This window comes from Glycine soja, chromosome 14, assembly GCF_004193775.1.
Source record: "Glycine soja cultivar W05 chromosome 14, ASM419377v2, whole genome shotgun sequence".
Taxonomy (NCBI): Eukaryota; Viridiplantae; Streptophyta; class Magnoliopsida; order Fabales; family Fabaceae; genus Glycine; species Glycine soja.
The window spans coordinates 8,745,568-8,769,337 of NC_041015.1; the positions used below are offsets into that span (position 1 = coordinate 8,745,568).

The following is a 23,770-nucleotide window of genomic DNA, read 5'->3' on the forward strand; positions in this document are numbered from 1 at the left end:
GAAAAGTAGCAAGACCTAAAAAAAATTGTCAAGTGGCATTGATATTTCTACATTAATAATTTAATCTATTAACTAAAACCATGCAAGGAAAAATCCTAAATGAAGAATGTAGATTACCAAAAATTTGCATTACATCCATACAAAACTATTAATTAATTTTCAATTTGCATTATATATGAACAAATCTACTACTAGCCTAGCTACTTTATAGTATAAAGAATTAGTATCATCACTGAATCATAACTTTATGTGATCTTGGTTTTGCTTTCTGTAATGCATCAAGGACGACATTGGTCACACTTAATTTTTGCTTCACTACAAGATAGACAACATTCTGATGACCAAATAAACGAAAATGGCAATAGCAAAAATCATAAAAGGAATTAATCAAGGTGAAAATTATTGTTATATTGCTGATGAACTAACCAATCATTCCTTATATATCTTAATGTGAAATTCATAAGTAGCAATCACTTGGACTTCACTTATTGTAAAGAACCAAGGTAAGTAGTCAAGAAATCAATAATTTGAAATACACATCAAATTTTCAAGGGGCTCCTAACGATGTTGCAAGAACTAAATAACAAGTAACATTCAAGTGTGTAAATTGGTTTCATTATTACAAAGTAACACTTCTGTTTTTTAACCCTCTATATATACAAGTAATATCATTTATAGTCTTCCATAAAGATATTATTATTTCCCTAACAAAATATTCATACACTTAAGTAATTTTAAATGTTAGAGTAATAGCCTGTAAAAATCAACATCTTACACATGAATAATCCTTAACAAATAAGATAGAAAGAATTCACCTCTATGTTGATCAAGATGCGAGAGCCTTCAATCAAGGACAAAAAATCAAACAAGGTTAAAAATTTTCCTTGATTTTTGGATTTTGGATTCCAAGACAATATGTAATTCTTATAAGGTTCAATATTGAGGCTGAAATAAAAAGAAAAAAATATGACAAATCTATAGAGCTCAAGCAAAAGGGTATTACATCCTTGGACATTTGAATCGGATAGTCAAGTACATCTACCCCATCTGATTTAGCTTTGTTATTATATGCAATGTCAGTACAAGTAGGATAGTCTCCATATTATCATGAAAAATATGAAAGAAGACGAAACATATCAATAAAGACAACTTAAATGTTATCTTCCCTTAAGGCATTTTATTAACTTGTTAACAACAAAGAAATGTAATAACATGATTAACATCAGAGAGCAAAAATATTATACCTTGTTTTTTGGCTTTTTTTTCCCGTGGCCGAAATAGCAATCTGCAGTAGGAGAAGAGATTTTAGAATCTAAACGGGATGATGATTGCAATTAGATACCATAAAATTTATGATATATAGTATTAGATAAAGGTAAAACTCTTAACTTATCATGTCCAAAGACATATATGATAATATTAGAAAAAGGTATTAGATTATATATACATTAATATCTCTACTTGTAATATTAGTCTTCTATACTAGCATGGATGTAATGAAAAAACATCAATTCCATAAAAATTTATTTAGGGAATACTTTATACTATTATATATTAATAGATTGTACTTGGTAACATAGTTGGGGGGTGGGGGTGGATGGGGTTAAAAGTGTAGCATTAGTTTGAAAAATAATTATCAAGCACTTATGTGTAGAAATATTTAGAGTTCTACACAAAGGAAACAAACTTACTTATGACTGTAGATGCAGTAGTTGGGAAGTCAAACAACACACCATCAACAGAGAAATCACCACCATCAATGAAGGATAGACGTTCATCCAGAGGATCATAACTGGAGTCGTAGCTAAATGGAACATCATTGACAACGTCTGATACAAAAACTTGTAGCCCTTCTCTATGAGCATTTGAGACAAGAGGGGTATGTGGTTGTAGATAAAGGTCTGAGTCTACAGGCCATATATAGCCCTTGGGAACAAGAATTCCTGAAGCAAATGTCTTGATCTGTGTGAGATTTTTCAAGAGTTCACCATAAGTTTGATTGGTTGTAGGTTCAATCTTAATCTGCTCTAGAATTTTGAAGATGAAGCTAGTTGGTCCATAATTAAAGTTTGATTTTACTCTTCTTAAGAAATCCACATCAAGTGATGGGATGTAATAGATAGATACACTTTTAGTTGAGAGAGATAGTAGAAAATTTTCTACACTCAATTTCTGTTGCTTGAAGAATGAAGCATGTTGTATTGTATTTTAAAATGGAAGGAAAATGATGAGTAAACAACAGAGATTAAAGTTAGACCCCAAATGCATAAATTCAAGACCTTCCTTGAAATAAATAATGCATTCCGGTACAAGGACAAGAAATAAATATTGTTTCATTTACCTGAACATTTAACCACAGGCCTGTAGTTGGTGATTTTATTGATTTAGCTACATGTTCAACAGCAAGAATGTGAAGCTTGTTCCATCCAACTTTTCATTCCAACAGTACACTCCCTGAAGAACTGTTTTAGTAACAAGAAAATTATCCGTGATTACAAGCACATAACAAATCAAATAGTGGAACAAGTTTCCCATTTCTGAGATAATCAAAGACAAGCAATAAGAACTGGTTTGATGAATATGACATCAATTTAGTCTGAAAATTGACGCCACCAATCAATTTGGTCCCTAAAATTTACATTCAATTTGGTTCTTAACATTATCAACTCAATCACTTGGTCCTTGAATTTAACAACCATTAGTCAATTTGGTTCTTGATGTTAGGAACCAAATTTACTAACAATTACCATAATTAAAAACTAAATTGCTTTTTCGTAATGCCAAGAACAAAAGGCATGGATAATTGTTAAGGTCAAGAGTTAAATTTCCTTTTCCATAATGTCTAGGACCAAATAGACCCACTATGCAGAAAAACTAAATTGATGTTTTCCTCCTAAATCCATACTTAAGTAATCAATGTCATCACAAATCCCAGTTTCCTATATATCTTTAGATAAATATCTTATTTATTTGATAAAAAAATGACTATACACTGATACTAGTAATTAAAATAATTTAACACAATCACAAATGACTATATATGATAATTTTATTAACTTTAATAATAATTACAATAAAATTTATGACAAAAGATATTTGTGATAGATGTTATAACATGAATGCCTCTAAATTATTTTCATCTTCCTTGAGAAGAAACCCAGACTCAACAATAGCACTCTCATACTCTTTATCAACAATTAACACCTTCACTATAAGAAGCTTAGCCTGCAAAAAATAATGCATACAGAGTTAACATGTTGGTTCCACACACCAAATACCAGCCCAAACCCAATGCTTAGTCATTCACTTTAAGACTATATAGTGTAATTAGAGGGACACAAAACATAAAAGATATTTATAGAACTATAAGAGCATACAAGAGTTACCTTATTGCAAGCTGAAGAAAAAACAAGAACAACTTTATCAATATATTCCAAAGATTTTGAGAAGTTGCCCAAATCATATAGGGAGTGAGTTGTTTCTAGAGCACTTTGAGCTTGCAATAGTTGAGAAAGCTCCTTTTTTGCAGCTGAATCTCCAGGTTTTAACTCCATAAAATTTTTGTAGCTCCTCTCAGATTGCTCATATCTACATTAGCCAAAAAGCACTTGAATGATATAACTTCCCAATTAGGAATTTGAGAGACTTGGGATGAAGGGGAAGATGAGAGATGGGATGTGACAAAATGAAAGAGTCATATGACACTACTACAAAATGATGATTCAACATCGCATCATCTACATCAGTTATTGAAAAACCGTTGTAGTTAAACATGCAGTGGCATTTTTGAAATTAAAAGTATGTTAAATTTTATAAAACCGCCTTTGATGTGTATGTTACAAAGGCGGTTTTATAAAAACCGTCTTTGTTCATAAGCAGACTATAACGGGTTTTTAAATCATCCGTCTTTTAAGTCATGCAATTTTGAATTCAATTGTATTTTCACTTTCGAAGCTCAGTACTATGCATTGTTGAACATACATGTGCTTTTTCAGCAAGACCTATGCAGTGCCATAAGCTTCGTCGTCACCTCCTTCACTCCATTGTGACCTCGAAAGTGTGCTGCAAGCTCCGTCGTGGTTTGACACTCCCAAGGTTTCGATACCTAGTGTATTCTCCTTTACTCCATCGTGGCCTGTATTGTTTCCAACTGCCTCCGACCTTCTTTTAGTAAGTACCAATATTTGATTCATGCATGCTCCTAAATTTAATTTCTTGTCCATTCGTGTTCCCTTATTTCGGTGTTTATCACATTATGAATTTGTGTTTGTTTAAACCCTAAATCTACTCAGTAGAAATTCCTTTTGGGTATGGAAATAGGTTTCAGAATGGTCGCCATGACGAGTGATTTGTCTTTGAGTTGAAGCTTTCAAAAAGTGAAGAAACTCTATCACGAAAGTGCATTGCTTTTCAGGAGGTAGAGGAATACCATTTTCCTATATTTAATTGTTTCTGCATCAAGCAATTTAATGGTCAATTTGCTTTAAGAATTTGATAAATTGTTATGAAGATTGAGTTTTTATATCTCAATTTTATACTTTTCTCATTATGTCTTATTTGGTGAAGAAAGGAAAAGGATTAAAGGAATTATCAGGTTTGTATTGTAAAAGAAAATGAATCTGTTTGATTTAAATATTGAAGCTTCTATGCTTTTCCTATCTTATTTTATTAACATGTTTGTTTGGTGTATTCTTATTAAATTTCCTTTTTGGATGCATATGTTTTGATTATCTCTTGTTGATTATTTTGATAGCCTTGTGAAGTTGCTTGCTATAGTCGTGTCGAAGACGGAGAAGTATACTTTGACGATCGAAGTATACTTTGCCGATCATAGTTTGGTAAGCTGTTTGAGATCCTTAATTATTTGGTTTCTTTTTGTTTGGTTCTCTTTGCAATGGGTTGTTGTGATATTATGCTCATTTAAGTAGTTCATTTTTCATGAACATTTACAGAGTTTTTAAGCACCATATTACTGAGGATGTTGGAGCTGATTTGAATGAAGGTTATGATACATACATTCCTAAAAAAGGTATGTAATTTGTCTATAATCTAATCTTATGGGTTAAACTCATCGTGAAGTAGGACATTACTTACTTTAAGGTCTCTGTATTATCCTCAACCTAGAATCTTGATGAAGATCCAGAAGTCCTCGCGCAATTCCACAAATAATGTTGAAGCCCTTAGGCCAATCTAGAACTTTCCCTTTTGCATGATCTGCTAAATTAACAATATTGCTAACTCAATCCCAGGAAACATAAAAGTAATCGGATAAAAAAGACAAAAAAGGGTAATGTGAAGGAGAAAATAGAGGAGGGAAATTCTATAAAAAAAATGGAAATTAAATTGCATAAGATGTGAAGAAATCATAACCAAAGATAAAGGATTTTAGGCTTTTGTTAGGCATGCATTCATATATAACCATCTTCTCCTCTCCTTCAATGCAACGACCAAGAAACTTGACTAGGTTTTGATTCTGAATTTTGGCAATCAATATGACTTCATTCTTAAATTCATTATAGCCTTGTCCAGAACTTTGTGAGAGCCTCTTCACAGCAATTTCATGTCCATCGTCTAGGGTACCCTATAATTTATCACACATGCAAACTTATAAATATAGTTAATAAGATAAATTCCAAGTTTTTATGTTCATCAGAGTAGTATGCTGCATAATTACCATGTATACAACCCCAAATCCACCTTCTCCCAGCTTATTGTTAATTGAGAACCCATCAGTAGCTTTGACAATTGTAGCAAGGTCAACTAAAGGAAGCTCAAGGTCTTTTTTCACATTTTCTTCATTGTTCTCTACCATCAAGTTGTTACCTATTTCACATGCTTAAAAGACATAATAAGATGCCATTAAATTACAGCACTGACACATTAACATAATTTTTTCTTTAAAGGTGTTTGAGGGTGAAACTTTAAGGGATCCAAAATTTCTAATTAAAAGTTCATAGTTTCAATCTATAAATATATAACTCTAAACATTTGTGCTAATTTAATAAATGTCTACAATCTTCATATTACATCACACTAACTTTGTTTTTGTCTTTAAAAAGTACCATTAGTTTTTATAAGCTTATGTTGTGTACTTTTACTTTCTCAAGTCTCAACTACTATGTCCTTTAGCTTGTGTTTGTGTCCTTCTATGCTATATTATGCAGTAAAAAAATTTGAGAGATTTTTCTTACAGTAAAACATTCTATACTTCATAATATGGTTTTGAAGTTCTAAGGGGACATTTTATTTTCCTGTGGTGGTTTGCATCTTTTGCAAGTATCAGATGACACTCCTTGATGGGGTTGGGAGTGTTTGGTTCTGTTCTGGTTTTTGCACTCTTATTCAAGAATTTGGCATCTCAGTAGCCAAATACTGATGAGTTCTTTGTGTCTGAGTTCTTGAAGAATATGATGGGTTTAGCATCTTCCCAAGGCTACAACTTCTCTGCTTCCATCTGTTCATGGAAAGGGGTTTCTTGTGATGCCAATAGAGAACATGTTGTTGACTTAGTCTTTTCTGGTATGGACCTCTCTAGCATTACACCTGATAACACCATAGGCAAGCTGGGAAAACTGTAATGTTTGGATCTTAGCCACAACAAAATCACTGACTTGCCTTTAGATTTTTGGAGTTTGAGCACTGTCAAGAGCCTTAACCTCTCCTCCAATCAGATTTCTGGCTCATTGACTAACAACATTGGAAACTTTGGTTTGCTAGAAAGCATTGACTTGTCTAGCAACAATTTCTCAGAGGAAATTCCTGAAGCTATTAGCTTATTGCTGAGTCTAAGAGTCCTCAAACTTGACCAAAATAGGTTTGCACACAACATACCTTCTAGGATTCTCAAGTGCCAGTCCTTGATTTGTGCAACTTCATACTTTAATTGAGCATTATTGTGACAAGAAGCTTCTTTTATGGTTAGATTCCATTGCAGGCGTAAATTTTTTTCCTCAAGCTCAATTTTACTACACTTGCAGTCCTCCAACTCTGATGTAACTTTCTCAGTTGTTGAGATTCTTCGATTGTAAGATACATTCTTAGCTTTTAGCTCATCACACTCTAAGGATAGCATCTGATATGAAGCTTTCAATCTTCTGAATTCAAATTCTGATTCATACAGTGATCTCTTGAGGATAAAGATTTCATCTTGAAGCATTTTTGTTTTTTGAAGTTGGACTTCTAGCTCATAAATTTCTTCTGTTGCTTTTAGCCTCTCAAGTTCAAAAGGCTTTCAGTTCCTCCTTGAGCCCTCTAACTCTGCCCTTCAATTTCTCTTCATTTAATTTGACATTTCCAACAAAGCAACTACTTTTTCATGATTAACCATCAGAGTTTCTTGGTTTGCCCTAGAAGCAGCTAGCTCTTCAGCATAATTTTGCACCATGACTTCATATTCTGCTCCAAGATTATCAAGCTCGGTGTTGTATAGCCTTGCTTTCTCCTGTTCTTCTTGAAGAGCATATTCAAGCATGGCTTTATCAGCACACAAATCATAGACCTCAAGTACAATATTAGAAGCCATCCTCTTGTGTCTATCGCAGATGCCAGATATCTAATCTCTTAGATGTTCAACCTCCTTCTCTAAGTTACCTGCTTCAGCTGTTTTTTTCCAAATACATGTGTGTTAAAAAATTCTCTTCCATAGTGAACCTTTCATCTAGCTTTCTGCTTTCCTCAAGGGCATCTAGGTCTACATCTATGGTTTTTTCTTTCAAAGCAATATCTTTCAAAATTGAAGTAAATTTGCATTCCAATTCTTCAACTAGTTTCAACATACCACAAAATACAATTTGTGATTCCCCCAGTTTAGAATCCAATACTGTACATTCGCGATGTAACTCCAAGTTTTGCATTCTTAACTCATCATTTGTCGTTTGAAAAGTTTTACATTCTTCAATCAAATTTCCATTTGTAGCTTGTAATTTCTAGTTGGCTACTCTTAGAAAGCTGCACTCTTCTTGAACTTATATCCATTTTTTCTGCATGCTCTCCCACTTTCTTTTCAACTCAACCTTTTGTGACTCGTTTAATGCTTCCATTCTCCTGATCTCAGCTTGGAGATTTTTTACAACATTTTCATAATTCTCTAGTGCTAAATGAGTTGACTCCTTTTCTTCAATCAAATGCCTCATTTCAGCTTCAAAGCCAAGCATTCTTTCAAACAACTGTACATTTTCTACTTTTAGTCCAAACAAAGCATTGTCTTCATCATCAGAACTTTCAAATGATAAATTCCTCACAACATCTTTGCTCATTAGATTCTGGGAATCCTTTTTCAAATCATGAAACTTCATGTCATCTGGAAAATCAATTGAACAATTTGAAGAAATTTTCGAATGTAGATAAGCAGCTTCAGTTTCCAGTTCTAGCTTGGAATACCTTGGACATGATTTCTCCTTCCTATCACATTGTCAGATATGAGCTTGTTGGTCTCTTCAGATTCAACCTGTTGTTGATCTTTAGTTGGTGGCGGAAAATCAAATATTAATTTTGCATTTACATTTCTCAATGCAGGATATATTTTCCTTTAGACTGCAATCTCTTACTTCATTCTGAAATGCATTATTAGCTCTAATTCTTCTCCCGTCCAACTCATCTTGAGAATTAATGTCATACTTAAAGGAACTAGCTTTTGTTTCAAGTGACTTCTTCAAGAGGATAATGTTACACATGATTGCCGTAGTCAATTCCTTCAAATCTATTTTACCTGCATCTTTTGAGAGCTCTGATATATTGAAACAACTCTCATTTTGGGTTAATGTCATTTTACCCAAAAGAGAATCTTGACCCCTCAAATTCTTTACTGAAAGCTTAAGTTGCTTATATAACTCAAGGAACACTTCAGTGATGTTGATATTAGTATCAGAGTCAAATAGAGGAAAGTTAGAAGAAAAGGAACCATAAATTATCAGTTCTTTTCTAGACTTTATGCTTCTCACAAAATTCAGGTTCAAGATCTTGCACCCTTTGTTTTAAAGCTAAGATTTCATTGCCAAAGGCATAAGCACCATTAGATAACTTCGTTTCAAAGTTGGTGATTTGTTTCCCTTTCTCAGACAACATATTCCTCCATTTTGCCTCATTTTCTTCTAATGTTTGAGCCACAAAACATCTTGCTATTTGCATCTCTTGATCTTTCTCTTCTAGAGTTTTCTTCAGAAACTGGATAGTATTTTCCATATTTTTTTTCTTTCTTCTACATAAGTTGGTGCTCAAGCTCCCAGTTCTGGAATTCCTGTAGTTCAATCCCTTCATACAGGCATGTTATTGCATTTTCATAAGTATGAAGATCAGCATCTAAATGACAAAACTCCTTTCTCATTTTCTCTGGTAGGACATCATTTCTCAAACTAAAATCCTCTTTTTTGCTGTCTTCGAGCACATGACTATTAATTTCAGCATCTTCAAACTGCAAGCTATTCATTGATAGATCAGTCATCTCCATTTTTTGCTTTTCATTTATCTTCTGTAGTTTCTAGAGAATGGAAACAAGATCAATCTTTGATTCTTGTTGTTTCGTTAGCTTCAACTCCAAGTCACGATTAAGTCCTCTTTGATGCTTGACCTCATCTTGCAACTCCCTTATTGTATTATCCATCTCTTCTATCTGGAACTTAAGTGGCAAGTAGTTATAAAACAAAGAAGTAAACATGTTTATTTGAAAATTTCCAGCCTTTCTTCTGTCATGTGGAATCCATTGAAACTAGACTCAAGAGTTTGATGCTTGAGTCAAACTGTCGTTTTGTTCCAAAACCAGCTTAAGTACTATTGTGTGTATTGTTGTTGCATACTTGTTCATGTTTTTTGTATATGTGGCAAAATATTAGTTACTATGTAGTGTGTATTAATCATGAACAACCTGAAACTTCAATACCGAGTTGGTGTTGTAATTAGTTATTATGTTTGGCTTTAAGTTAGACACAATCATGACTTTTGGTTAATGGTTATTATCTCTTTCTAAAAGGGGCGATACTTGAGTTATTAGTTTACTAAAAAAATTATACGGGGCTAAAGACCTGAGATATTTTCCAAGCAAACTTACAATCAAATGATGAATGTTCATTATTTTTATAATTTATCTTCTGAAATTGTTAATTTCATGTTTCACCTACAAGACTGCATCATTTCTTTCATAACAATTGTTGCAAAGCATTGAATTTGTCGACAATGTGTTTTCTAGTGATGGAATTTGTTGACAAATATTTATTGAGATTTGGAAAGAATGCATAACCATTTAACAGTTGTTGTAGTTTCAAATGATCCTTTTTTTTTACAGGCTAGACTTTTATAACTGAAATTTATTGGTATGACATGAACAATTATCAATTTTTAATAATTGTGATTTTGGTCAATTTAGTATGACTCAATTTAGAATGACTCCTATCAACTTTTCTCATTGTCCATTTTGGTCATAAAAATCATTAATTCGTTGTGTTTTCATAATTTCATTCATGAAACAAAATTATGGTTTAAGGGATTGAACTCTATGTATGTCGCACGTTGAAATTTTTTTTTTCTACTTATGGATGTCAGTTAAGTATTGAAATTGTTATTTACTTGTCATGTACTATGGTCGATGCTCTGTATTGGTTTGAAATTAATTTGTTTTATTTATCAATGACTAAATTAGTGACATCACTGTCATTTAACTGCTTTTGAATCTGAGTGTTAGCACTTCATAAGCAAGAAGATATAATGTAGAATGCTTGTATATATCAGTGAAATTACTTAATGAAACACATTCTAAGACAATTGTTATGTATAAATCGTCTTAAAAGATGCACATTCTAACAACCGTCTTAGAATGTGCATCTTCTAAAATGATTTTTATGTAAGATTCATCTTAGAAGATGCACATTCTAAGACGACTCTTATATAAGAACCATCTTAGAATGTGCACATTCTAAGATGACTCTTACATAAGAATCATCTTAGAATGTGTCTCTTCTAACACAATTTTTACATAACAATCGTCTTAGAAGAGACATATTTTTTAACAGGATTTATTCTATAACTGTCATGGTACATCAATCACTTTTAATGTCGTTGGCTTTAAAGACGATTCTATAACTATCGTTAAATGTACATTAGAATCGTTGTTAAAAGTTGATTTTCTAGTAGTGTGATGATCAATTTTTGAAACAATTTAAAAAATAAGGGATCTATTTATGTCTCTGCTAACTTTAGGAAGGAATGCACCAGGAAGGAGCGTAGTACTGTTGTTTTTCACAATGCTTGATCAATAATAAGAAGGTTTGGGATATATCCCCCCCCCCCCTTCCCTCATAAGCCACAACAAAAAAAGTGGAAAATTTTAAAAAACAAATAATTTTGAGCGAGTCAACATTACATAAATAAAAGAACACAGTCTAAAAGCACTTTGAATGTGCATAAAGAAATGTTCGAGAAGGCATCGCTTTAGTAACCAACATCTTTGTCAGTATCTCCCGTCCTTAGGAAATAGAATATGGAAATCAAAATATGATTTGCTTAATTAATATTTTTTTGTTAACAATTCCAAAAGCGAAGCCTAGAATTTAACAAGGAATGTTATCAGAGATTCAAAAATAGGGAGGTAGGAATAATACTTGCAAATGAACCACACCTAGAAAATTGACGAAGAACTGAGGCTCTGAAAAGTTACGTTTTTAAAAGGGTTAGGTCCACTTCTATCGTAGCATTTAGATTATCAAGTGCCCAGTATAATCTTTCACTTTTATGTTCTGTGACGCCCGCTCAAACAACTCAGCAGCATTTTTAGGTTTTCCATCTGATCACATCCGAAAAAACAAAACAACGACAATTCAAGCCTCAGAGAGGCGTATGAGGTGCATGTTGCAGTTGCAGGTGTTGCCCTCATACCACACCGAGGAGACGCCAACATGCGGCTTGGCCATGGCGTCCTCAGAGAGACCTACGCCATAGAGCACGTCTTGGGAAGTGCTTTGCGACTTGGGCTCTGTGATGCGGGAGCTGTACTTGTTGAGCTTCACTGACACCTCTGTGGGGGTCTCCACGACAATGGAGGCGGGAACAGAGAGAGAGTGAGGAGAATTAGATTTGAAAGAAGTGAGAGAAAAGTGCAGACTGCATTGTGGGTGCGGATACAAAAGGGGTAGGGATGGGGGAGGAATTTAGGCTTTTCTAGAACAAAGGGAGAGAGAGATTAAAAAGAAGATGAAAATAAGGAGTGAGAGAGAGCTTGTTCACATTCTCTTAAGAGACATATTGTATTCTCACATTCTACGTCGGTTATTCAAGAACCGATGTCATAATGCTTAAAAATTTACCATCATTTACAAAAATATTACTACTTTATTTACGACATCGATTTTTGTATAAACGTCATAAAACCTATGTTATAGAAATTCATTTTTGTAGTGGTGAATAATCTATTTGACACAACAAATTTCTTTGGCAGCGTTCAAATCTTATCACAAATTCAATACCAACTTTGAGTTATAGTCGACTTCAATAATCATCACAAACTTTTAATGAAAATTTGAACTAAAAAGTATAATTTTTTTATCCTCGTGATAAATGAAAATATCTAATACAGAGAGCGAAAACATATGAAGCACCACAAAAGACCAATATGGCAACCTAACATTGAAACATCAAAGGTTTCACGATGAATAATAATAGCATTCAATTAAAGATTTGCTATTTTGCATATTGCCTTATCCCAGATGGACTCTTGCAAACTTAGAACATTTTTACCCCCAACCCAAAAAAATAAAAAAGAAAGAAAAGACTCTGCATATCAGGACTAATATACAACAAGATTTCTTTCCAACTTAGATGTAAAATGGTTTGAAATTTTATAGTTCAGTAGTTAAAATCTCTACATATTAGCCTCAGACAACAGCTAAAAAGCTGCAATAATTAATTTGAATTGGTAATTAGTATATGTATAACGCTAAAGTTATATAAAATTCCTAAACGAGATCAATATGGAATTTCTCGCATACATGTCAAACTAGCCGATTGATTTGTAGCAAATCAAAATACTCTAATAAGGTGTGCGAAAACCTAAGAAGCACCACATGCAACATTAAAATTAAACCATGACAAGTTTCACGATGGATACGATATTGTCATATACACTTATATTAAAATCTTGATATATAGCTAGTAGCTCCTTACAGACTTTATATTGTACAGAAGCTCTCGCAAATTTCGATCCTTTTCTGCGTACACCAAATCATACCACAAAGTAACACACACTTATATAGGTAAACTATCAAGAAAAGTACAGCACAACGACAGGCACCTAGTGCAATCCTTAGAAATTAAAATCCAAATGTGACACATCTTATGAATATATATTATCTCTACCAATACTACTAATTATGAAAATATAATAAGCAACCGTCATTGTTTAATAAAACGTACAACATCACTGTGGCAAACTACTCAAGTACTCACACTGCACAAGCACAACCAATTAATGTTCACGGTATATGCTTGATAATATTGAAACTAGTAGCTAGAGCGTTGACTGTTATCCAGTTTGGGCACAATCTCTTTGTTAATAAGAAACACATACCTTGCATTTAAATTACAATTAAAAATATATATAATAATAATTTATAAGGTGGCCTTGTCTTTTGTCATGGTCCTAGACGGTAGTGACCATCTGCCATGTAGTGACCATCCATATAGAGAGTTGCACTCTGCGGATGCAGGCCATCCATCACCATAAATTGCATGTCTTCAGATGGTTTCCAATGCCTCTTCCTCTGGTTTATGAACCAGTTATTTATTTGCTTTTGGTCCAAACCAGTTGATTCAGCCAATGCCACCTTCTCTGATTCCTACAGTAGTGACCACCATGAGAAGTACATAATTTTTAGAAATATATATATCAAACACATATGACAAAATTTATTGAAAATTGTAAATGTGTGGTTTCACTTCTAAGTTTTAACTAACAATATATATACAATATCTCAAACAAGAAAAATTATTGTATCATTAGGACTCCCAAATATTCATGATCCCAACCGATGTCTGTGTGTCATATAGTCAAATTTTATAATATACGAAAAAAGAATTAATAAAGCTAAACTACATGTCATATAATTTTATATATTTTGGTTAGGACCAGGATAACCCTGAATGGTATAATAATTTCGTATAAAAAAAATATTGTGTTAGACTTAGAGAGTGTATTGCAAAGACCACTCAAACATATATTGATAATACCAAATTAAAGAGCGTCAAGTTTACATACCGAAGGATATGGCCATTTGTAATGTAATTCCCACCAGTTAAGTAGCTTTTGCCTAGCATCTTTGGGAAGTTTCCCTTTCTTTTTCTTCTTGGAGAGTTCTTGCTTAAGGCTACTTAAGTAACCACTGTACTTCTTCAGCAAGTGGTTTTTGAGTTCACGGTCTTCTGCTCGGGGATCAATCTCGGGAAGTTCTGTTTCTCCTCCACTGTTGTCTTGATCCTCTTCTGATGAACCGGCACCTTCACATTTATCATCTGCTCATCATGCAACAATGAATTATAAGTAACTGAGCTCCTCATAAACTTGGAATATACATTTTGCTAGAACAATACTAAGTAAATTAAGATGCATAGCGAAAAACATAATTTCATATATCCTGTATTCATGGTTTTAAACTGCAGTCCACTGCCGCAACGTAAAAGTATTTAAATCAATACAATCACATTGGAACTACGGCCGCATCAGTCAGTCACATTTTCCCACAATTGTCCATAAAGTAAAAAAAAAAAAAAAAATTGACTCACTGTAATCGCAATTTAAAACCATGACTGTACTATTAATATACATCGAGGGATGATACTGAGAAGTAAGGTTAGAAAGTATATGTACAGTGTTCCCAACACGGTTGTCATATAATGAAGCAATATGAATTTTTTATTCCATGATTGTTTAATCCAATATAACGTTTCCATCATCCAAAGAGAAGAGGGATATATATTAAGCTCCTTCTCAAAATCGTTTTAGAAATACAGTATCTGAGAAGCTTAACTAATCATTAAGAAGTGCATCATCATATCATACTCTTCAGATACAATGATCCTAAAGCGATTTTGAGATATATTGATTAAGCTCCTCATCAACTTGGAGTATGCATATTGCTAGAACAATACTAAGTAAAGAAGCATGAGGAAGAACTCAATCTCATATATCAATGCACGATTATTGAGAGATGATACAGAGAAGTAATATTAGAAAGAATAATGAATGTTCACCCTATTTTTGGATGGATTGGATAGAAAAAGAAGAGAGATAAATGAGATGAAAGACTAAGTAATGAAGTGTATGTTTATAATTTTTTCATTAGAAAGTACCTACCTAGTTCCGAACTCAGTTATCATAAAATGAAGCAACATGTAATTCCATGGTTGTTTAGTCCATTGTTATACTAAATTAAGGCCTTCTTCAATCATCAAAACAAAAGGCATAGAGAATGAGTATTTCTCTTTGTTAATTACCATGGATCTAGTAATTCATTTCAGAGTGCTTCATCATATCATAATCATCAGCTACCATACTGCTAAAAAGATCTTGAATAAATTGAATAAGGAATTCAACTATTTAAAAGAGGGTCTAAAACACAAAGGAGTATTTTCCGAAAGATTCTTTAGTGGGTGAAGAGATAGCAATTTCTGTTCTATCAAAAAACAAAAACCTAAAAAAATAAAAAGAAGAATCTAGAGACATTTCTGTTGTATTTTGGATGTCTTTATATGTACAATACTATAATTACCAAATAGTGTCGATGTAAATATAAATTAATCCATGTTTTTTTTTCCCTTTCCCATACATAAATCTAAATCATGTAATTATGTCATTATTTTCCGCGGGTCTGAAGTTATATTTTTTCATTCCAAGCGACACTCCAAAAATATTCATGTTACAGCCTTAGATTAAAAAGAAAATGTCTTTTTTATCGGTACAGAAGAAAATGCGTTTAATAAAGGAAATATTTTCTTATCAGTCCTTCTTATATTATACAAGAAATATTAAAAAAATATGATTTAAATAAGTTTTTCGTACTTAAAAAATAAATCATTTTTATATTACTATCTAATATTTATTTTTTATCAAATAATTACTTAAAAAAATTTGTTTCAACTTAATACATGTGGTTAGTCTCATTATGTTAGGTGACGACATGACGTGTCAATGATTAAACTTGATAATATGATACTTTGTCACGTAATCACTTGATAAAATGAGACTAACGACAAATATTAAGTTGAAACATAATTTTTTTTCAAATAGTTAATTAACGACAAAAAATAAATGTTAAATAATAATATAAAAATGATCTATGTATGAAAAATTTATTTAAGCTTATAAACATTTAATATATAAAAAAATATTCAATAAGATAGTGTATAGAAAGATTTAAAATTATTTTTTGATGAATGATCGTGACCGGCAATTTCTCTAAGTTGGTAGTTGATAATTATCTGACTTTGGAAGATATACAACTTCCTAACTGAAATACTCATGAAACATGGAAATTTTTTGGTAAATCAAGTATGTGTACAAATTTTCTCCAACAATCATAAGGCCAGTTCCGGGAATACAACAACCAGTTGCGTATACTCTGGCCACATTGAAGAAATTGGATACTAGGTCATCACCATGAAAGAAAGGGTGAATGGAGAAGAGAAGAGGAAATATCACATGTTCGAATCTACTCAATTGATATATCTAATATAACTAATAAATTAATGTTTACCGATAAAAAAAAAACCATGAAATTATCAAGCAGCCTGTGATTCACATCGGAAAGACATGCGCCGATGACGAAATTTTAAGCCATATGATTAGTAGTTATTAACACAAGGAAGTTTTTGTTTATCTCCTCCAGTGTGGAATATTTCATTAGCTACCCATCTGAGTCAACGTGAACAAGACAATGTCGTCGGTAACTAATATATTAGGGTATTATATGAAGAAGAAAAAAACTAACATATTAGGATATTATAACAAGCTAAGGAAGCAACTTCCTAAGCATTTATTTATACATGTAACTATTTAAATATCAATTACGGGACTACGAGGATAGAAAGCATGCATATGGTAGAACATATAGAAAAATAGTAAATGAGAAGTGTCATCAGATCATCATAATATTATTATAATTTTTTTGGCATAGACATAAAACTGAAGTATATAATACAGTAATATACATATATATTTATTAAACATCTGCATAACTTACATTTCATTCGTACCGCAATCCTTGGGGGTGATGCGGTGGATTGGAACAGCATCCAATGTGTTTCTCAGTTAATAATTAATTAATTAATTGGACTCAAACAACCAAAAGGAGAAAAAAGAAGAATAGATTAAAACGGCATTTGCTGTATGAAGGCAAAAACTGAGCACAACAATGATGAGGGAGTGTGTGTGACAGTGTGTGAGAATGTCATCCTACTAAACCCCACGAAATCCGCGAAATGCTTACTCAAAAATAGGTTTTAGGTTATAACAGGCCATATAAACGAGTTAACTAGGAAACCCTAGAAGAATCAATTTGTCAGAACTCAGAAACTTGGGAAATAGGAGCGGATCAGTAGCTAGAAACGAGCGTGTGAATTTGAGTTTTAGAAAAGAAAAAATAATAAACAAAAAAATATTAAAGTTCATCTAGAGTCTTGAAGAATGGACAATACTATAATAGAGTATATATATATATATATATATATAATATTAAAATAAAATAAAACTTGTCAAATCTCTGAAAAGAGAAAACAAAAAGATGTTGTTTATTTCTCTTTTTATAAACAAAAATATATTTTATATATTGGGTACTGATTAGGGTTCTGTGCTTGATGAAATATCATCTCCACTCTCTGGGTCCCTTCCCTCCTACGATCTGTAGGTAGGTAAAATTTTCGGTCAAAGTTTCCTGGCTCAGTACAGAGAACACTCGAGTTTACGAATTTCAAGAACTGCAGAACTCGGTTCAAAATTTTGTGCCCCCGGCACGTATTACACATAGTTGAATCTTTACATAATCAATAATTAAGTTAATTAATACGTTTTCTGTGGAATTATTATGAATAATTGAACACTTTTTGGTAACAAAAGTTGGAGGTTGTTACGCTATGCTGTGAGGAGAAAGTGGTAGAGAAGAGAGGAATTAAAATAAAAGAATGAGAATTAATTAAGGGGAATAGGATCCTCCTCTTGTGTGTGTTCTATAAAGAGAAAAAAATAAAGTACCAGAGAAGATCCGCACGGGTCCATTGCAAAGCATATTTAGCTGAGTTTCTATCCTTCGCATGAAATCCATAGCCTCTTGAATAGGCCTTGTTAATTCCTCTCTATACTTCACAAGCATGTCATAGTATGCTTCCTGCAGTTAACAGTTAACACCCACCACCATTTCCAATTAAGTATCAACACTAATAAGGGTAAAGCCCAAAAATAGTAATAAAAATAAAATAACACATTCATGGTTTTGAAAAAATGATATACAGTATTGACAATCATATCGCGACCATGTAGTCGCATCAGTCAAAATTAATTTATAATTTTTCACACTATTATAAAGGCGCTGAAACTGGAACGGTAGCTGTAACCCCAATTTAAAACTTTGAATGCTTCAGGCTTAAACTACCCACCATGAATTGGTCAAGTTCAGGGTCTTTTGAAGTTTCCCTTGAACCAACTGAAGATCTTTGCCGTGCCTCAAACTCTTGCTTAGCCGCAGCCATACGCGCCACCACTTCGGGTGGAGCTCCTATCTACAAATTAAATAGGGAAAGAGAGAGTGTGAGAAAGATAAGAGTTATTATATATACTATTAATATATATAAAATAAAATAAAATAAAATGGGGCACAGTCATTACTCAAATTAATGTGATGAGAAATGAGAAATCAATAATAATAATAATAAACTAATAAATTAATTAATTGATTTATTAATTGGTGACCTTTTGACAATCCATGTAGGCTTCTAAAACATTGGAGTACTGAGGGTGAGCAATGATTTTAGCTTTTATGGCTTCAACTTCACCAGTGGAGCTAGTTGGGCTCCCTCCTTGTTGCTGAGGATGATGCATAGTGTTGTGAAGGTTTCCTCTCATTAAAGGGTAGTGGAAAATCGGAGCGTGGAGCTGAGAAGTGCTGGCTTCGGATTTGACAGAAGGGTGTGGTGAAACTTGATCAGACTGAAAGCAATGATCTGATCCACCCGATTGAAGATGAAAGGTGTTGATTGGAAACTGGTGGTGGTGGTGGTGGTGATGGCTATGATGCTGATGCTGATGATTATGGTTTCCACCACTAGCTGAAGAGTACAAGAAATTTGGCCTTGGAGTACTTGGACTTGGACCTGTGTTTTCACTCAAGTGATTATTACTAGTGTATTCCTCCATTAATTTTTTGAAATTGGGAAGCAAAAAACTCTCTCACTCAGCTAATTAACCCAGCTGAACAAGAGGCTCCAACAAACAAACCAAGAGGTACTACTCAATCCACTATGAGGAACAAGAAAACCCTAAGGGTTTCTGAACCCTAAAATAGTTGAGGGATTGGTAATGAGTGGTTGTTGTAAGATGAAATAATAAGAAGGGCCACACCACCATCAGCACTTGTGTGATGTTTTGTGTTGGGGTCCAAGGAGGTAGCAAAAGTTATATAAGGTGTTAAAGTGAAGAAAACTATAATAAAAGAGGGTTGCAATTTGCAGAATTTGGGAGCATGGACAGCTACGAGAGGGTAGAAACCAGCGAAACGCTCACATGATGTGTTGTACGGAGGGTGAGTGAAGAGAAGAAGAGATAGAAAGAAAGGGGGAAAAAAAGAGAAAGAGGGCGCAGTCGAAACCGGTAATGGCTCCGTGTTGGGGGTTGTTGACAAGAATTTCTTTCGTTGTGAGGAGAAAAAAAAGAAATATTTAAAAATCGGAAAAAGGTTAGTGTAGCTTAGGAGATAAGCCTAGGGAGCATTGTTCAGTTTTTGTTTTTTTGGGTGGTTTTGGCTAAATGATTAGTATCTGTTTATTTTGCTTTAAGTAGTCCCCTGTACTCTGTAGGCTGTCCCTTGATTTGTTTTCCTTTTTGTGTTCCTCACAAGTCACAACTACCATTTATTGCAGATTTCAAACCAAACAGCTGTGTATTTGTGTATGCATTTGTTATGATATAGATTTATTGAAAATTATAATGTTACTTGTGTGTACTCAAGCTGTTACATTCTGTGCTTTATTCTTTTAAATATGAAGCATTTTGTTCTGGGCAAGACCCAAGTAGAGTAGTTTATCCAGAAAAGAAAACAAAGTTTAGTACTAATTAGTTTTAGTACATGTATAAATTAAAGTTGGAAAAACTTACTTTTACTTCAGAAGCAATAACTTTTTCTTTTTTAATTATACATTGGAAAGCACAATTTTGTATTTAAATTCGCAAAAGTATTTATTTATGTAACTATACATCAAACATAAGAATGCTCTAAGATCGGTTTTGTTCAAACTTGAAAAAAAAGGTTAAAATAATTTATTTTAATTTATTTTTTAGATTTAATTTTATCTTTTAATTTTTTTAGATTTAATTTAGTTCTTTAATTTTAAAAATCAATTCAATTTAGTCTTACAATCTAAATTGGGTCAACAGTATTAAGAAATCATATTTTATGATGATTTAAAATCATGGTTTTAAATCATTACAAAATACATATTTTATAACACCATCAAATTATTTTAGACGAGAGGACCAAATTAAACTCAAAAACATTAGAGGACAAAAAATTAATTTCACCAAAAATGAAATTTGAACAAATTGATTTTCATTGGTCAATTGGTTTGATTTGGTTTGTATTTTTAATTTTTTTTGTCCAACCCAAACTAAATCAACTCAGTGAAAAATGGGTTGGATTGATTCGAGTCATCAAATTTTCAAAAAATAAAATAAAAAATTGCATGATGTTGTTACAAAATTCACGAATAATGTCATAAAAGAATGTAAACAACATATTTAAGTGTAATTGAGATTGAAATGCAATCCAAATGACAAACAACAACAAGTTATATATTTTCAAACATTAAAAATATAATAAAAATAACAATAGAAATATAGTTGGTTTGGTTTGACTTGGTTCAAATTTGAAAAGTGTAAACTTGATACTTGAATAAATCAACTTGAGATTTTAATTGATTCAATTTGGATTGGACCCAAACTGGAAAAAAAAATAGGATCAATTTAATTGGTTCGGTTTGAATCATTATATTCGTTGGGTTGATCCAGACAAATGAACTCCCATAATCAAACATACCCAAATCATGGGTGAGTATGACACTCATTGGAAAGAATTTAAATTTTTTTGTAACTAGTTTGTGTTTGGATGAATATTGGAAAAACTAATTCTCAAAGAAATTGGTTTTGATTAAAATTGATTTAATTTGAAGTTATGTGATTTTATGTTTAGATATTTTTATATTTATAAAATCAAGTTAGAAATAAAACTTGGTATAAAACAAAAATGCTATTCAAGTTGCTTAAACTCATAATTAATTCTAGACTCAATTAATTAAAACTCTTATTCAATGTACAATCAAACATGTGAAATTTTATCTAAAATTAATTCTGGAGTAACCAAAAATCAATTCTCCAACATGAAACTAAACACACAACTAAAATATATATATATATATATATATATATATATATATATATATATATAACACAATCTTAACATTACAATGAGTTTTTGTTCTATTTCTTTGTTCTGAACTAAATCTTTACTTCAATTAAGTGACAATGGTAATAAAAGAAGGCTAAATTATACTTTTAATCATTTCTCTTATTTTTATATTTATTTTAGTCTTTTATCTTTTAAATTTAGGTCAATTTAGTCATTTTGAAACTATAATCATTTTTTTGGAACACGGTTTAGATTTTTTTTATTCAAAATGTGAAACTTATCTAATTAAATTTAATTATATAAAAATTATGAAACATAAATGATGTTCAAACTAAAAAGAGCCATAAACATAATGAAAATTGTGTGTTAAATAAGTCTCACAAGCAATCAAAAAAATTGACATTAGATTTTTTAATTTTTTGATTGTTCGTTGGACTCATTTTTTTACACAATTTTTATTATGTTGATGGCCTTTTTAGGTTAAAAAAAATTGTGTTTTATAATTTTCATATAGATGAATCTAATAAGACAACTATCATTTCTTGAATCAAATAAAAAAAAGTGACTAAAATTGTGTTGCAAAATCAAAAAATATCATTATTATGGAAGGACCACATTGACCTTACATCAAAAAATAAAAGACCAAAATATTTTTTAAGATGAAAGACCAAAATAAATCTTAAAAATAAAATAAAATTATAACTCAGCCTAAAAATTCATGTTTTGTCTAACCCATTCTAATTAACCGAGTCCCAAAATTAATTCAACAGATTTTAAATATATATGACCCATTTATTGAAACTATTACGGAAAAAAGTGATGGAAGAGCCTATTGAATTAATTTTAGGATCCAGTGAGTTAGAATGGAAACGGACAAATTGTGAAACATTTTTGTATTGGCATAGTTACTTAATTGAAGTAAGGAGTTAGTCCAGGAAAAAAGAAATAAAAAAAAAAAGAACTAATTATAATATTAAAATTATTTTTCAAATATTTGGCCAAAACGGTAGACGAAACTCCATGGATGAAGCATTTCGTGTGGAGTGAAAGCCATGTGAAGCATGAGGGGTTCGTCTTGCTATGGTTGTCAATGTTTGTCTTTCTTGTTAGATCATACAAAGTCATTTTCAAAGTGTTTTATCTATTGCCAAACGTCTACCTAAAATGACTTATGTTTACTTATGAAAAACAAAATTAAAACTACCACAAAGGTTAATTACTTTATTCTCTGTTTTTTCTACCACAATTGACCATTTATCCGCACAATTGTTACTTTCAAAAGCGGCAGTTTCAGTATGTGGGCATGGACAAAAATTCCAGTTGAAATGAAGGATTTTAGTTGGGTTATAAAAAAGAAAAATATTTTTTATCATAATTTATAGAAAATATATAGTCTTTTTTTTGTTCAGTTTTATTTTTGTCTTCAATTTCTATCCTCTTATGTATTCCTTTTGTTTTTTCTTCATCCAAATTAACAAGAAATCAACTAGTATTTCTTTTAAAAAATTTCATTCAATTTGTATAGAATAATGTTTCTTATTCATTTTTCTTTAATTCGGGACATGTTTGGACTAATCCAATTTTTAAACAAAATTTAAAAAGTTATGAATAAAATTTTGATTACAAATTATTTTAAAATAATTAAATAATTTGAATTAAAGTACTCAAATACTCTTTTCTTCATTTTTCTCTACTTAAATTTTCAATTTTCATCAAATTGATCATGAATCACTACTAGAAATAAGTTTTTTAGCGACGGTTCTAAAAAGCTTTTAACGACGATTGTAAAACCATTTTTGAAGGCAATATAGCATTGAAAATGATTGACAACTACGACGGTTCTAGAATAACCGTTTTAAAAAACATGCAAATTCAAATACGATTCTTAACAACCATCTTAGAAGAAGCACATTCAAAAACGGTTGTTACATAAGAATCACCTTTGAATGTGTCTCTTCAAACACGATTGTTACATAAGAATCACCTTTGAATGTGTCTCTTCAAACACGGTTGTTACGTAAGAACTGTCTTTGAATGTGTCTCTTCAAAGCCGATTACATAAGAATTGCCTTTGAATATGCTTCTTCAAAGATGGTTGTTACATAAGAACCGTCTTTGAATGTATA

At 31.9% G+C, this 23,770-nt stretch overlaps 2 protein-coding genes and 1 pseudogene across 2 annotated transcripts; all 3 read right to left on the reverse strand.

The window, feature by feature from the left end:
* Positions 1-229: 229 nt before the first annotated feature.
* Positions 230-4,223, reverse strand: LOC114383772 (annotated as a pseudogene).
* A 1,115-nt stretch (positions 4,224-5,338) lies between these two features.
* On the reverse strand, positions 5,339-7,156 carry LOC114383774 (G-type lectin S-receptor-like serine/threonine-protein kinase At4g27290). The gene is made up of 3 exons (XM_028343518.1): positions 6,832-7,156; positions 5,675-5,823; positions 5,339-5,581 (listed from the first exon to the last, which is right to left on the reverse strand). Exons 1-3 carry the CDS (start codon positions 7,154-7,156, stop codon positions 5,339-5,341), a joined length of 717 nt encoding a protein of 238 aa, XP_028199319.1.
* A 6,129-nt stretch (positions 7,157-13,285) lies between these two features.
* Positions 13,286-19,980, reverse strand: LOC114383266 (homeotic protein knotted-1-like). Its single transcript, XM_028342897.1, has 5 exons — positions 18,938-19,980; positions 18,625-18,747; positions 18,224-18,356; positions 14,237-14,490; positions 13,286-13,817 (listed from the first exon to the last, which is right to left on the reverse strand). Exons 1-5 carry the CDS (start codon positions 19,379-19,381, stop codon positions 13,614-13,616), a joined length of 1,158 nt encoding a protein of 385 aa, XP_028198698.1. The 5' UTR covers positions 19,382-19,980; the 3' UTR covers positions 13,286-13,613.
* Between the last annotated feature and the right edge of the window lie 3,790 nt (positions 19,981-23,770).

Coding starts and splice junctions, on each gene's coding strand:
- LOC114383266 (XM_028342897.1), bottom strand. CDS start 19,381: ATGGAGGAATACACTAGTAATAATCACTTGAGTGAAAACACAGGTCCA. Junction 18,357..18,624: donor CTGAACTTGACCAATTCATG/GTGGGTAGTTTA, acceptor TGTTAACTGCAG/GAAGCATACTATGACATGCT. Junction 14,491..18,223: donor ACCCGTGCGGATCTTCTCTG/GTACTTTATTTT, acceptor CATGATGAGCAG/ATGATAAATGTGAAGGTGCC.
- LOC114383774 (XM_028343518.1), bottom strand. CDS start 7,156: ATGCTTCAAGATGAAATCTTTATCCTCAAGAGATCACTGTATGAATCA. Junction 5,824..6,831: donor GCACTTGAGAATCCTAGAAG/GTATGTTGTGTG, acceptor CATGTGAAATAG/GTAACAACTTGATGGTAGAG. Junction 5,582..5,674: donor GATTTGGGGTTGTATACATG/GTAATTATGCAG, acceptor GATAAATTATAG/GGTACCCTAGACGATGGACA.